Source organism: Mytilus trossulus, chromosome 4 (assembly GCF_036588685.1).
Source record: "Mytilus trossulus isolate FHL-02 chromosome 4, PNRI_Mtr1.1.1.hap1, whole genome shotgun sequence".
NCBI classification, from domain to species: domain Eukaryota; kingdom Metazoa; phylum Mollusca; class Bivalvia; order Mytilida; family Mytilidae; genus Mytilus; species Mytilus trossulus.
The window spans coordinates 33,020,289-33,035,817 of record NC_086376.1 but is presented as its reverse complement, the minus strand read 5'-3'; the positions used below and the strand labels follow the sequence as shown (position 1 = coordinate 33,035,817).

The 15,529-nt window shown below is 32.8% G+C and overlaps 1 protein-coding gene across 1 annotated transcript; it reads left to right on the top strand.

Moving 5' to 3' along the window:
- The first annotated feature begins 10 nt into the window (after nucleotides 1–10).
- LOC134716559 (uncharacterized) lies at nucleotides 11–15,115 on the top strand. The gene is made up of 8 exons (XM_063579570.1): nucleotides 11–108; nucleotides 2,891–3,134; nucleotides 5,378–5,494; nucleotides 6,727–7,357; nucleotides 10,830–10,995; nucleotides 12,469–12,653; nucleotides 13,106–13,357; nucleotides 14,438–15,115. The coding sequence occupies exons 1-8, from the start codon at nucleotides 11–13 to the stop codon at nucleotides 15,076–15,078; spliced, it is 2,334 nt and encodes a 777-aa protein (XP_063435640.1). The 3' UTR covers nucleotides 15,079–15,115.
- The last annotated feature ends 414 nt before the right edge of the window (nucleotides 15,116–15,529 follow it).

Sequence of the window (15,529 nt, the reverse complement as noted above, 5' to 3'; positions counted from 1 at the left end):
AGATAAAAAAATGAAATTTGTAATTCTTGTAGTGTTTCTTGCACGGGTTGCAATTGCCAGTAACGCGTCTTGTCGGGTGACGTCACTGAAATATGAAGAACAATCAAAGTAAGTGAAGTGTCAACAGTCTAGCTCTTTTAATTCGAGTCGTTCTCAATAATCTTTCAGCACTATAGTATGTGTTAATTATTTCAATCGTGATTTTCGTATACTGTTGATCTCAGTTCTATTTTTCACTAACGATCTTTGGCTTCTAAGCTGTCAGCACTCGAATGTCATAAGGTTTATAGCAATCATTAGTATAATACACTGTCAAACATGTATTGTCTTAATCAAACCTTAGTAAGTTAGCGTGCATCAATCACTCTTGGTTATTCTTATCATTGCATTTCATAAATAAAGTTATCTCCAAGTGATGCATAATTGCATCTCAGATTGCTTTTTAAACTCTCCTGGCCCGAAGGGCCAAGTGAGCTTTTCTCATCACTTGGCGTCCGTCGTCCGTCGTCCGTCGTCGTTAACTTTTACAAAAATCTTCTCCTCTGAAACTACTGGGCCAAATAAAACCAAACTTGGCCACAATGATCATTGGGGTATCTAGTTTAAAAAATGTGTGGCGTGACCCGCCAAACCAACCAAGATGGCCGCCATGGCTAAAAATAGAACATAGGGGTAAAATGCGGGTTTTGGCTTATAACTCAAAAACCAAAGCATTTAGAGCAAATCTGACAGGATTAAAATTGTTTATCAGGTCAAGATCTATCTGCCCTGAAATTTTCAGATGAATCAGACAACCCATTGTTGGGTTGCTGCCCCTGAATTGGTAATTTTAGGGAAATTTTTCTGTTTTAGGTTATTATCTTGAATATAATTATAGATAAAGATAAACTGTAAACAGCATTTATGTTCAGCAGAGTAAGATTTACAAATAAGTCAGCATGACAAAAATGGTCAGTTGACCCCTTTAGGAGTTATTGCCCTTTAGAGTCAATTTTTAACCATTTTTCGTAAATTTTATATATCTTTTACAAAAATCTTCTCCTCTGAAACTGCTGGGCCAAATTAAACCAAACTTGGCCACAATCATCTTTGGGGTATCTAGTTTAAAAAATGTGTGTGATGACCTGCCAAACCAACCAAGATGGCCGCATGGCTAAAAATAGAACATAGGGGTAAAACGCAGTTTTTGGCTTATAATCAAAGCATTTAGAGCAAATCTGACAATGGTTAAAATTGTTTGTTAGGTCAAGATCTATCTGCCCTGAAATTTTCAGATGAATCAGAGATTCCGTTGTTGGGTTGCTGCCCCTGAATTGGTAATTTTAAGGAAATTTTGCTGTTTTTGGTTATTATCTTGAATATTATTATAGATAGAGATAAACTGTAAACAGCAATAATCTTCAGCAAAGTAAGATTTACAAATAAGTCAACATGACCAAAATGGTCAGTTGATCCCTTTAGGTGTTATTGCCCTTTAAAGTCAATTTTTAACCATTTTCCGTAAATTTTCTATCTTTTACAAAAATCTTCTCCTCTGAAACTGTTGGGCCAAATTAATCCAAACTTGGCCACAATCATCTCTGGGGTATCTAGTTTAAAAAATGTGTGGCGTGACCCGCCAAACCAACCAAGATGGCCGTCATGGCTAAAAGTAGAACATAGGGGTGAAATGCAGCTTTTGGCTTATAACTCAAAAACCAAAGCATTTAGAGCAAATCTGACATGGGGTAAAATTGTTTATCAGGTCAAGTTCTATCTGCCCTGAAATTTTCAGATGAATCAGAGAACCTGTTGTTGGGTTGCTGCCCCTGAATTGGTAATTTTAAGGAAATTTTGCTGTTTTTGGTTATTATCTTGAATATTATTATAGATAAAGATAAACTGTAAACAGCAATAATGTTCAGCAAAGTAAGATTTACAAATGGGTCAACATGACCAAAATGTTCAATTGACCCCCTAAGGAATTATTGTCCTTTATAGTCAATTTTAATCAATTTTCATAAAATTTGTAAATTTTTACTACCGGTAACTTTTTCCACAGTAACTACTGGGCCAAGTTCATTATAGATAGTGATAATTGTAAGCAGCAAGAATGTTCAGTAAAGTAAGATGTACAAACTCATCACCATCACCAAAACAAAATTTTGTCATGAATCCATCTGCTTCCTTTGTTTAATATTCACATAGACCAAGGTGAGCGACACAGGCTCTTTAGAGCCTCTAGTTTAATGATTGGTCAACCGGCGAAAACGACATCGATAATCGGAGCTTGCTGTAATGTAATCACATAACCAGTTAAAAGGGATTTTTTCTGGAAAATGCACAAAATTGTCTATGATTAAGCATCAAAGAAATTTTATAGAAGCTGTGTATATCGTATTTTAATCCAACACCTTTAAAATTGTTCGTGTCAAAAAGTCCACTCTGAAGGCTAGATTACAAATAACAAACTCATTATAGATACCAGGATTAAAATATTGATCGCAAGTCTACAAAAGACTTTTCGTGGTAAGTCAAAATTTAAATAAAAATCTTTAGATAAAGGCGTTGAATTGTATATTAGATATAATCTATTACAAAAATGAGCCCAACATTACCAGAATTGAACATAAACATGATTGGCATAAACTTTCAACCTTTTGTCCATTTCAAATCTAGACAATGAACATTATAATTTCAACCGATTGTAGTTCTTCTAAATAGCGACTGGACATTGCTACGTTCTTTTGGCTGATTATTTGGGCATGACTGCTTAAAAACTAAGATCTTTTGGGAATTGGACCAGATAGGAAATGTCAATTTAAAACATTACACTTACAGTTTAACAGTGTCTTCATGTTAAGATCACCATTATTTTTTTCTAATTCTATTAGATTTGTTTATTTTTTAGCATAACGCCAATACTTGAAAAACATGAAGCACTTCTTTTAATGTTCCTTGGCTTTGGAGGTCTATCAATCACCCTAGGGATGGTCCACTATGCAGTTCGCCGATATATCTATCGTGATGCACACAGCTTAGATACAGTTTTTGATGCTGGTGGAAAAGTGACCTTAGGTCTGACAGCTGTCACAGTAGCGTCGCAACTGTTATGGCCGTCTGACTTTCTTCAAAGTGCTACAATTATGAGTAAGGTGAGAAAACTTCAAAATTGAGCAGTTAACTAGAGTTGATACCTAGGACGCAATATACCCTTAATATGCATTAAAGAATATAAATTATCATCGAGGGCAAAATAAGCTGAAAAATTTTAGATACACCAATAATTTTTCAGAATTTAGGAAAAAATTAAAGTGACGAACAATAGTTTGAATAAGAAATCAAAGTACGAAATAAAGATTCTTTTCAGTATCTGCAGGGATGTATTCAAATTTGGATATTACCAATTGTCAACTAAGGAAAACATTCTGTTGAAAAGGTCAGGATTGAGATGCAAACTTCATTTGTAACTCGTCAATTATCCAAAAACATACTAAAAAGAGAAATAACAAAAAAAACTCAAAAAGGAAAGTTCGTATGCTAGTCAAATGGCAAAATCAATAGCTGAATTACACCAAACAAGTGGATAACAACCGTCATATTACGAAATTGGTACAGGCATTTTCTTATGTAGAAAATGGTATATTAAACCTGGTTTTATAGCTAGCTTAACCTCTCACTTTTGACATTTGCATCAATTCCATTATGATGATATCGATGAGTGGACAAAACAAACAGACATACATCTTTATCATTTGGTTACATCTTCTGACATCAGACTCGGACTTCTCTTGAACTTAATTTTAATGTGCGTATTGTTATGCGTTTACTTTTCTACATTGGTTAGAGGTATAGGGGGAGGGTTGAGATCTCACAAACATGTTTAACCCCGCCGCATTTTTACGCCTGTCCCAAATCAGGAGCCTCTGGTCTTTGTTAGTCTTGTATTATTTTAATTTTAGTTTCTTGTGTACAATTTGGAAATTAGTATGGCGTTTATTATCACTGAACTAGTATATATTTGTTCAGGGGCCAGCTGAAGGACGCCTCCGGGTGCGGGAATTTCTCGCTACATTGAAGACCTGTTGGTGACCTTCTGCTGTTGTTTTTTTATTTGGTCGGGTTGTTGTCTATTTGACACATTCCCCATTTCCATTCTCAATTTTATAAAAGGTAAAACTGTCAACAATATGGGTACAGCAGTCAACGTTGTGTTATAATCTTAATTACTATAAACAAAACAAATATGTAAAAAGACAGCACAAAAAAAGCATACTAGTATATCAAACTTAACAACCTCATTCATTACTTTTTTTATTGTACGATTTTTTCCCACATACGTTATCAAGCAAAACGTTAGCATTGCAACAGAGTGATTTATGCATTTGTTGTCTGAATTACTGAAATTACTAAGAAAGTCAATATGTGTTCTTGGCCAAGGATCTTCTTATGCGATTCATGTTATAAAACACTGTTAATGATTTAATTGTTGATAACTATAGTACGTATAGAGGATATAAAAAGTTGCAAACCTTTACATCATTATCGCAATATGTATGTCACTGCAACAGTAGTTTATCGATGTTCAAATCCCATTAATCGATATGTATGTCACTGCAACAGTAGTTTATCGATGTTCAAATCCCATTAATCGATATGTATGTCACTGCAACAGTAGTTTATCGATGTTCAAATCCCATTAATCGATATGTATGTCACTGCAACAGTAGTTTATCGATGTTCAAATCCCATTAATCGATATGTATGTCACTGCAACAGTAGTTTATCGATGTTCAAATCCCATTAATCGATATGTATGTCACTGCAACAGTAGTTTATCGATGTTCAAATCCCATTAATCGATATGTATGTCACTGCAACAGTAGTTTATCGATGTTCAAATCCCATTAATCGATATGTATGTCACTGCAACAGTAGTTTATCGATGTTCAAATCTCATTAATCGATTTAGAAGAAAGAACGTCTCCTATCATCTAGAGAAATAGAAAATACACTCATCATAGATACCAGGATTAACATTTTGTGTTTGCCCCATACGTGCGTTTTGTCAAAAAAGACTCTCCAGTGACTCTCGAAAAAAAGAGTTAAAAAGTCCAAATAAAGTACAAAGTTGAAGAAGGGAATCATTTTATTAAAACATTTTCTGAGGTAAATACAGGTTTTCTCGTTTGAATTGTTTTACATTGTCATTTCGGGGCCTTTTATAGCTGACTATGCGGTATGGGCTTTGCTCATTGTTGAAGGCCAACAGTGACCTAAAGTTGTTAATTTCTGTGTCATTGTGGTTTCTTGTGAAGAGTTGTCTCATTCGCAATCGTACCACATATTTTTTTTTTTATATTCGTTATAGTAATCTATGAATGTAATAATTTTCCAGACAGGACTAGGAGGCTCATTGTTTTATGCTATATCCATTGTGTTGGATATTCTAATGTTCCCCGTTCTATCTTTAACATTGAAGACTAAGGCACCAGGTGCTAAAACTTTCCTTCAGGTAAATAATTATATATTATATATCTTACTTTTCTATCCAATTCTATCGGATTATTACATGATATTTTTCATATCAGATTTATATTAAGTCGTATGTCATAATGTCAACATGTGGGTCGAGATTCTGTCTCCGAATTTGGATACGGACTGACTGATTAGGTCTGATAGTTAAAACATATATCTTTTCATTACATAGTTTCAAAAATATAAATGTATTTATGTATCACTTCACGAAATATCAACATTTACTAAATACTATATACTGATGTTATACTGCAAATTAGTAATATAGGTCGATACTTAGTTATTATATCAGTAATATAGGTCGATACTTAGTTATTATATCAGTAATATAGGTCGATACTTAGTTATTATATCAGTAATATAGGTCGATACTTAGTTATTATATCAGTAATATAGGTCGATACTTAGTTATTATATCAGTAATATAGGTCGATACTTAGTTATCATATCAGTAATATAGGTCGACACTTAGTAATTATATCAGTAATATAGGTTTGATACTTAGTAATTATATCAGTAATGTAGGTCGATACTTAGTAATTACATATGAGTAATGCAGGTCGATACTTAATTATTATATATTAGTAATGTAGGGTAATACTTAGTTATGATATCAGTAATGTAGGTCGATTCTTATTTATCATATCAGCAGTGTAGGTCGATACTTAGGTTACATATCAGTAATGCAGTGACGTCAAATTAGATATATGATGAGTTTATTTGCATGATATGACAGTTGTTTCAGAACGAAATTGAACAAAATCGAAACAGGAGATAAATAATTACCTATATCAGAATGAGGGTAAATCATGTCTGCTACCAAAAGAAAACACACTTGACAAAGGACAATGACAATGTTTTTACAAAAATATTCTTTAAGTCCTTATAAGAGATGAATGAAACATGTTTTGAATATGTCAATTAGGCACAACCTACACACAACATAGAACAGAAATAATGACAGATACGTTAACATAGAACAGAAATAAAGACAGGCAAAAGATACCAGAGGGACATCCAAACTCATAAATAGAAAATAAATTGACAACGCCATGGCTAAAAAAAGAAAAGGATAAACGTTCCCTGGGAACCGTTATGTGTTCATGTACTATCAATTTCTGCTTATTTGGACAGACATATTAGCATGTGGTCATTCGACTATTGTTTTATCTATTTCAGCCTAACGATGGTCTTTTTTGTTAATTTCAGATTATTTACGCACGCTTCGGAAAAGAAGCACACATTGTGTTTTGTTGTATTGCACTGTTTGCTAATTTAATAACAGTGATGGCGCTTATTTTATCAGCTAAAGCCGCCATTTACGTTCTAGTAAAGGATGTTTCGGATGAAATGATTCTTCTTTTGTTAGCTTTTCTTTTTGGTTCTTATTGTTTTATTGGCGGACTTGGTACTACCTTTTACATATCATATTTCAACACGGCTTTGACATTCGTCAGTGTTCTAGTGTTTATTGTACATGTAACATACAAAGAGACTGATAACATTTTCACAAAGAAGGAAAATATGTATGAGGCCATGAAATGTATAGAAGGTCCTGATGGTAATTTTGAAAACTCATTTATGACATTTAGATCTCGAGGAGGTGTGATATTTGGAATACTCATGTTTCTAATGTCAATGTCGGTGAGTTTTTTAGACCAAGCAAACTGGCAAAGTCGAATTGCAGCGAAGCCCTTCCAGGGTGTTGCAGGGTTTTTCATTGCTGCCTACCTATGGTTTGCTATTCCATTAACGATAACCATTACGTCAACAACAGTTTACATGTCCATGAGCTATCAAAATGGAACTCATATGTTGAGCCCTTTGGATATAGATTCTGGTGAGTAAATACTTCCTTTGATGGCTTATTTAGTTTTCACTTGAATTCAAAGGTTAGTCATGTACATGGTGTTAAATATAATAACATATGAATTACTCGGCTACAATACTGTTAATTAGACACTAGAACACAACCACGACATATCTGTGACTGAATCAAAGTATCAATGGGTGACTAATGTTCAGCCAGGATATTTAGTATTCGTATCGTCATTTGGTATAGTCACGCTGATTATAAAATGCACTGCTTTCAAATCTTTTTGTATGTACCCGTGCTGTTTTTTTTTATACTAATGGAAACTACAAGTGACATATACGTATATATCATTTTTCGTCAACGATTGAATTAAGTAATATAAATGAATCCATGTATAATAATAAAATAAGTAGTTCATGTGTGAGTATGACCCGTGCATATATCAAATCCACGATACACTCATTTCAAGGTAGCAATTTATGACATTGAATCAATTCCAAAAATGTATCCTATATATACGGGCTATTACATTATATTCTAATACTTTTTTAAATCCGGCTTTATGTATAATTGGCCTAAAATACAGCATGTTTTTTTCTCTTTTTTTTTATATTATATTTGCAGCTTCCATCATCTTGCATTTCACCAATTTACGTTCTGTAACATTCAGTTTTATATGAATAACCAGTTTGATCTTTTATTCTAAATTGCCGAAATTGAGGTTAGCCAATTTCATAAAACTATTTATATTTGTGATTTTTGTTATAAGGAAGGATTAATGTCATACACGCTGAACACATTTGGGGTTTCTGCGTTGATAATTATGAACTAACAAGTGGATATATAGAGATTTTGATGAAAATAGTTATCAAAAGTACCAGGATTATAATTTTATACGCCAGACGCGCGTTTCGTCTACATAAGACTCATCAGTGACGCTCAGATCAAAATAGTAAAAAAGCCGAATAAATACAAAGTTGAAGAGCATTGAGGATCCAAAATCCAAAAAGTTGTGCCAAATACGGCTAAGGTTATGTACTCCTGGGGTAAGAAAATCCTTAGTTTTTCGAAAAATTCTAAGTTTTGTAAACAGAAAATTTATAAAAATGACCATATAATTGATATTCATGTCAACACCGAAGTGCTGACTACTGGGCTGGTGATACCCTCGGGGACGAAACGTCCACCAGCAGTGGCATCGACCCAGTGGTGTAAATAGTTATCAAAAGTACCAGGATTATAATTTTATACGCCAGATATAAATTATAAAATCAATACCATGAACACAAAATTACAAGCTTTTAAAGTATTATGATTCGGCCTAATATGATTTTAATTTGTATAATTGTTTTATTGGGTTTCTGTCTTCTTGGTGTTACACAATATGCAATTTTATTGATTTAAAAATGCGTTTTTTTTTCTACAAGCAAATGATACGTGCTTAGGAAAGACATGTGTAGAAGCAACTTAGGCCGTGTTCACATTGACCTAAATTCGGTGTTGTGTTAGTGTAACTCACACGTAAACTAAACAAAATTGCGTTCCCATTGATAAAACTCAATGTTTACATGTAGTTTAAATCATGTTTTATCTACACACAGTCGATAGTCAATGTAGGCCTTGTGTAGGTTAAGTGTACACAAAACTAGGCATTTAGGACATTAGTTTTACCGTGTATATATTTAAGGAGGAAACTATTTTTGAGTAAAATTGATATTTTTGATAATTATTAGTATAGTTCTTTACAGAAATTATTGTCTAAATTTTACAGATTTTTTTTTGTGAAAAAAAATTAACGTACTTTATTAACCCCTGATCAAGACTCAAAGCAGCATCATTGCCGAACCCATAAGGCAGCAACTAATTGATTTTTTTTTTAGGTTGGGGGGGGGGGTGCTTTTATAGTTGAGTATAAAACATAAAGGCAAGGGGGTGGGAGTGGTGAGCTACGGATTTTTTTTTGGAAACCAAAAATGTTTCCAGTTTTTGGCTCTGAAAATTTGTGTGTTTGTTCCACCCTCAGCTGCCACTATATATAATGCTCAAATTGATGTCGACTTGTCACCAAAATTTGTCCTGAACAAAATCATTAGCCCTCGCCCCATACCCCTCCCCCGTTCCCCTCACATCCCCAATAAAAATGAAGTAAATAGTTGCTGCCTAATTCATTTGAAAAGGTCTTCCCGAATCGACTTGACGTACACAGAAATATTCGACACTGGTCTTTACTCAAACAACGATTCACGCATAAATGCAGGACTAAAAAAAGTGTGAGGTAAATGGTATGTTTGTCTAGTATCTCAGATCCGTTAAATAACACTTAAAATAAATTAAAAAAACGTTACTCTATTCCTTTACCAAATACTCATTGGAGAAGAAATACCATTTGAAACAAACAGAAAAGATAAAAATGTAGTGATCCCTAATATCTCAATCCTTTTTTTCGGCTGTAAGCACGCTGCTGCAGCTAACGTTTTCTAATGCGTAGTCGAGACATCTCTAGTATATTCAAACTACTACAAATAATAAAAATGGCTCTCAAAAAGTAGCAACCACTTAACTTAAAAAAAAGGGGGAGGGTTATTTTTTTTATCTGAGTCAGACTTTTTTCGCGCGTACGTTTTCATTCCTTTTTTTCGATGCTGGTGATCAAATACTTTTTTTTCAATATTTAACACTATAATGTATGGGAAAACTCTTGATTCAGAATAATTTTTTTATCATCTGTATGACCATTTTTTTTGTTTTATCAAATTAAGGATCGGAATATTTCCATTTCCACCCCACCCCCCTTTTGAAGACAAATGGTTGTTCCCTTACCGCTAGAAAAATTGTCCAAAAATTTTGAATTCAGTTCTACGTAATGAACATTTAAATGACATATAGTTTACAAGTAAGAACAAATCTTATGTACAGGTAGCTAAACAAGGTGTATAGATGTGAACAAATGTAATGTGAAACCAGTGTACACTACACTAAACTAATTGTAAACATGTTTCTACACGGCGTTTGGTGTGAACACGGCCTTAATTGTGAACTTTTCATTTTTATGTAGCAGCATTCCATCAGCGCTTGTATACGGCGTATATAAGGCATATGATACCACATATTAGGGGCCTGCATTTTTATCATGATGTCCTTGATAAAGGGTTGCTTCTAACAATAAAACTATTTAACCAACAGTTCCAAGTAGTGACAACACGAGTTAGATGACCGTTATGGAATATCCGTTTCATAGATGATAGCGGATATGTTCCAATCTACAATCATGACCCCTTTTCCCGACTTGTGATTTCGAATGTCCATCTGGTATCGTTCTCCTTTTTTTAAGCCATAGACTGTAAAACCTGAAGGATTAACTAAGTATTTTTAATTACTTTATGCTAGTTTTGTGACAATTTTAACAGTCTTGTTTTCTCAAATATTTGACAATTTTGACAATTGTGGCAGAAGAAAGTCTTTTTGTGCTTGATTTTTCGCATTTATTTATTTCTAGGATATATAACTCCTTATGTAATGGAATCTGTGATGGGTAAAACAGGAGCTTACATGTTGATTACCATGGTAACGATGGCATTGATGTCCACAGGTTCTGGTGAAGTAATGGCCGTGTCATCGATAATAGTTTATGATATTTATAAAGTTTACATCAATCCATACAGGTAATTTGTAATAAAAAAAAATGAAGACTAATGGTTATATCCTTAACCAAGCTTTTTTATTTTGTAATTTGGTCACTTCAACTTTTTCCTCCTTGTACATTTATTTGTTACGAAGAAGACTTACGGTGACCTATAGTTGTTAAAGTCTGTGTCATTTTGGTCTCTTGTGGAAAGTTGTCTCATTGACAATCATACCACATCTTCTTTTTTTATAATTAAGTCATGTAATGTTGTCATTTTAATGTTATATTTAACATTGCCATAAAAGCGCGAAGTTTGGCTAGCTACAAACCTAGGTTCAACACTCCATTTTTTTTAAATGTCCTGTACAAAATCAGGAAAATGGCCATTGATATATTATAGTTCGTTTCTGTGTGTGTTTCATTTTAGTGGTGTGATTCTGTTGTGTCGCAGTTTATTTGATATGTTTCCCTCATTTTTAGTTTGTAACCCGGTTTTGTTTTTGTTTTTTCTTAATCGATTTATGAATTTCGAACAGCGGTATACTACTGTTGCCTTTACTAAGACGCTTTTTCCAAATCATTAAACTTTGTATTTGTGCTGATAGTATCAATGCTTCGGAATAAGGAATGGTGAATTAATCACAATTATTGCTTATTCATATACTATTTTTCCTTCAGGATTTCTTAAGTTATCATTTTTGATTATATCCATTTCAGGTCGAAATGTAATGCTGATAAAAAAAAATAATTCGGAATATATTTCCCTTGGAAATGTGCATTAATGAAAAATTGTCTCACATGATCAGTCATACTTGAATTATATTGTATGATGATAATCACTATTAAATGCAGTGTTATAGTCTATGATTTGGAGTTTGAAAGTGATTCACATAACCTTGATAAATATGCACGCACACTTAGGTTTAGACTCTTTATTCATTCTTTACAGTGAATATGTATCAAGTTGGAATATTATTATTTTAATCCATACATTTTAATATGTAATAAAGGCAACAGTAGTATACCGCTGTTCAAAAGTCATAAATCGATTTAGAGAAAAGAAATCCGGGTTAAAAACTAAAACTGAGGGAAACATATCAACTATAAGAGGCATACAACTAAACAACAGAACTGAAGTGAAACAATAAACAAAATACAATGCAACATACATAGAAACGAACTATTAGATAACATGTTTGGTACAGGACATTTTAAGAAAAGTGGTGGGTTGACATCAAAGAAACAATTATGTTATGAAAGCTATTAGCCTACAAAAGGTGAAACAGTCGACAATATTATTCATTTCCAACACTTCTGTAAAGCCAAAGAAGTTATGATCTTTATAAGTACTTTGCTTGTACTATTAATAGATTTTCTTTAGTTTTCAGACTGAAAATGAAAATGTTATAGCTACAAACGGCGAATAGACTATGTTCTTTTATGTTCAGAAGTCATATACATATGGTTCTATTTTAGTATGGTTATTTTAACATTATTTCAACATTGGTAGGAAAGGTATTGATATAACGCAGTGTCAATTGTGTGGGAAAGAAAAGACGCATGCAGTTGGACCAGAAAAAACTGACCAGATGTGTAAATGTCCTTCTGTATTTACATGTAAAGCTTGTGAAAAAGATGGTGTTGTCAGACTGAAGGCTCAGCAATTTATGCATCCCTACGAATGTAGTGTCCATGGTAGTTAAGTATATTTTATAGAGTTACTAAAATATATCACAATTAAGAAAAGAATGGGTATCCAAGAACAAAGCAGATGAGAATTATTATAACGCATCATACACCTTAAAACAAGAAAGTAAACATTGAATATTTATTGAACATTTATTATAACAGTAGGTAATACCAATACAATGTAGCAATTTACCTTCCTATAGACACACCTACATTAAACCGGTTCATTTTATTGCATATTATATCCCACATATCGATTTAAAAACATTGGTTAATTCGGCCAAAAACAGAGCCGCTACTGATTTAAAACATTGGTCAATTTGGCCAATACAGAGCCGCTACTAATTTAAAAACATTTCAATTTGGCAGCTATCCACATGCTTTTAATTAATTTAAGGAACCCTCGAAATCATTCATTTATCGGTCAGGGTCAGTAGCACAAGATTGTGTAGTTTAAGTGTTTATTAAATTATTTTTATATTTTGACTTGTTTAGGTATCGACGATATGAGGACGAACTATTACGCTACAAAAGTTGGTGCATGATATTGGTAATAATAGGCATAGTTCCATATGGACTTATCATTTTTAACAGTGGTGTAAACTTGAACTGGGTTATTTTCACACTGCAGGGTGTTCTCAACGCATTCCCCTTTCCACTTCTAATGGCTATTATGTGGTCAAAGTGTACAGCAAAAGCAGTTATTACAGGTAAGTTTTTATGATAGGAAATTTTACTTTCTGATTTTGAGAAAACAAATTTGCAGAATGCAATAACAGTTTTATGACAAATCTAATCAGAAAGTTAACAGATATAAAAAGATATGAGGCAACCCTCAATCCAAGTCACAATTTGTAAAAATAAACCATTTTAGGTCATAGTACATTCTTCAACAGGAAGCCTTTGCTCACACCGAACAGCAAGCTATAAAGGACCCCAAATATGACTAGTGTTATTCCAGTCAAACGGGAAATATATATGATAAACGAGAAAAACTTATGAACCACATTAACAAACGACAACCACCGAACATCAGGTTCCTAAATTAAGACAGGTGCTAACAAAATTAGCATGTTGAAACATTTTAATAGTTACTAACCTTCACCCTTACCTGAAAAAAGTGTAAAATCACATCATAAAAAGAAACACTATAATATATCAATTGAAATGTCTTTACTTAATAAAAAAAAACATATTAACAAAATACACTGAACCCTTATATTTGAATTACTAGTATTACACAACAAGAACAAAAGTGAAAATGTATAGTTATAACAAATACATTAATTAACAAAAAAAGCATTACAAAGTATATCAAGAGGTCAAATTTACACGAACGTACGATTTGAGAGTACTCCTAGTTACTGTAAGATAGTTAAAAGCCAAACATTATAAATATTAGAAAATCATGTATCCGAGACTAAAATAAAGTAAAACTCATTCCAAGGATTTAATATTGTTACGTCATGGATATTCAAAGTAATTTATCAAATCCCTGAGTTAATAATTTACCAGTGATGCATTGATTATGTTCGTTAAAATCTATGCCATCACTACACACACGAGTTGGTATATATAAACACTTGTAGATTATAATTTCATGATTACATCCGATTTCAGGTATTTAAAATAATGATTAAAAATGTTTGGGTTTTCATCACCTTCCGGTCATTTTCGCATATATAAACGTTTTGTTTATCTAGAAAATCGCATTATGGTTGTTGACGAATAGAGTATGTGAACATAGTAATACTAAATTAGGTAATGTCAAATTCGAATATTTATTTTAGGTAGTATAATGGGAGTATTGGCGTATGTTGCTGGGGTACTTATTGTAGCCGAGTTAGTGTATGAAGGAGGGTTAGGTAACTTTCTAACCAATACTTCCTCAGACTACAGTTTATTAGGAGGAATAACTTCTGCTGTGATCGTGAGTGTCAGTTCTACAATAATCATATCGCTCTGCACACATAATATCAAGACAAAACAGGATACTGAAAGGGTTTGGGATAGAACACTGTCCATTGATAATCCTCTTAATCCTTGGAGGAACGTTTATAAAGAAGAACTTGCCAATATAAATGTTCCCGAAGATATCAAAGTAGATACAATCCATATGACCAAAATATTCAGAAGCACACGGATACTGGCAGTAGTAGGTGGTTTGATAAGTTTTGTTATATTCGGAGTTGTCATTCCTGCCAACGTTTTATCATTAGAAGTATTGACTTTTGATCAGTTTTCATCATGGACATTTGCCTGTCAGATCTGGGTAATGATTGCTGCTACGTTTGCTATAGTGGTGCCTCCTGTCGAGGAAATATTGCAGATAGTAAGGTACTATAACAGGAACAAGTCAAACGAGTTACTTAATATGGGGGAATATATTCTTTCTGGAAGTAAAGAAAGCTTAACAGATACCGAACATTGATGTTTTTATCGGTAAAAAAATAAAAATAAAGGAGATATTGTCGTCGATTATTAAATATAGTGTAACGGTCCGTGTAACACTTATCAATTCAAAGTTTTAAAAAGTTTTGAAATTTTAGATTTTTGGAATTTTTATCAAAGTTTTAAAATATCAAAATTTCAAATTGTGTTAAAGTTTTGAAATTTTGAAATTTTAACCAAATTATTAAAATATCAAAATTCTAAATATCGTTTATAAAGTTGATATTTTAGAAACTTGATCAAACTTTTAAAATACTAAACCTAACGTGCAATTTTGATTATTTCACTTTTTGAAAGTTTGATTTTTTAAATGTTTGCTTAAAATATCAAATATATAAAGGGGCGACAAGAGGGGTACCTGTAATCACTGATGTAAACACGGCTCTGATAAGAACTATTTTTAGTTATAAATAAATAGCATGAAATATATC

Excerpts from the sequence above, each read along its gene's own strand:
- LOC134716559 (XM_063579570.1), top strand. The coding sequence starts at position 11 with ATGAAATTTGTAATTCTTGTAGTGTTTCTTGCACGGGTTGCAATTGCC. Across the intron at positions 3,135-5,377 it reads GTGCTACAATTATGAGTAAG|ACAGGACTAGGAGGCTCATT; the intron begins GTGAGAAAACTT and ends ATAATTTTCCAG. Across the intron at positions 10,996-12,468 it reads GTTTACATCAATCCATACAG|GAAAGGTATTGATATAACGC; the intron begins GTAATTTGTAAT and ends CAACATTGGTAG.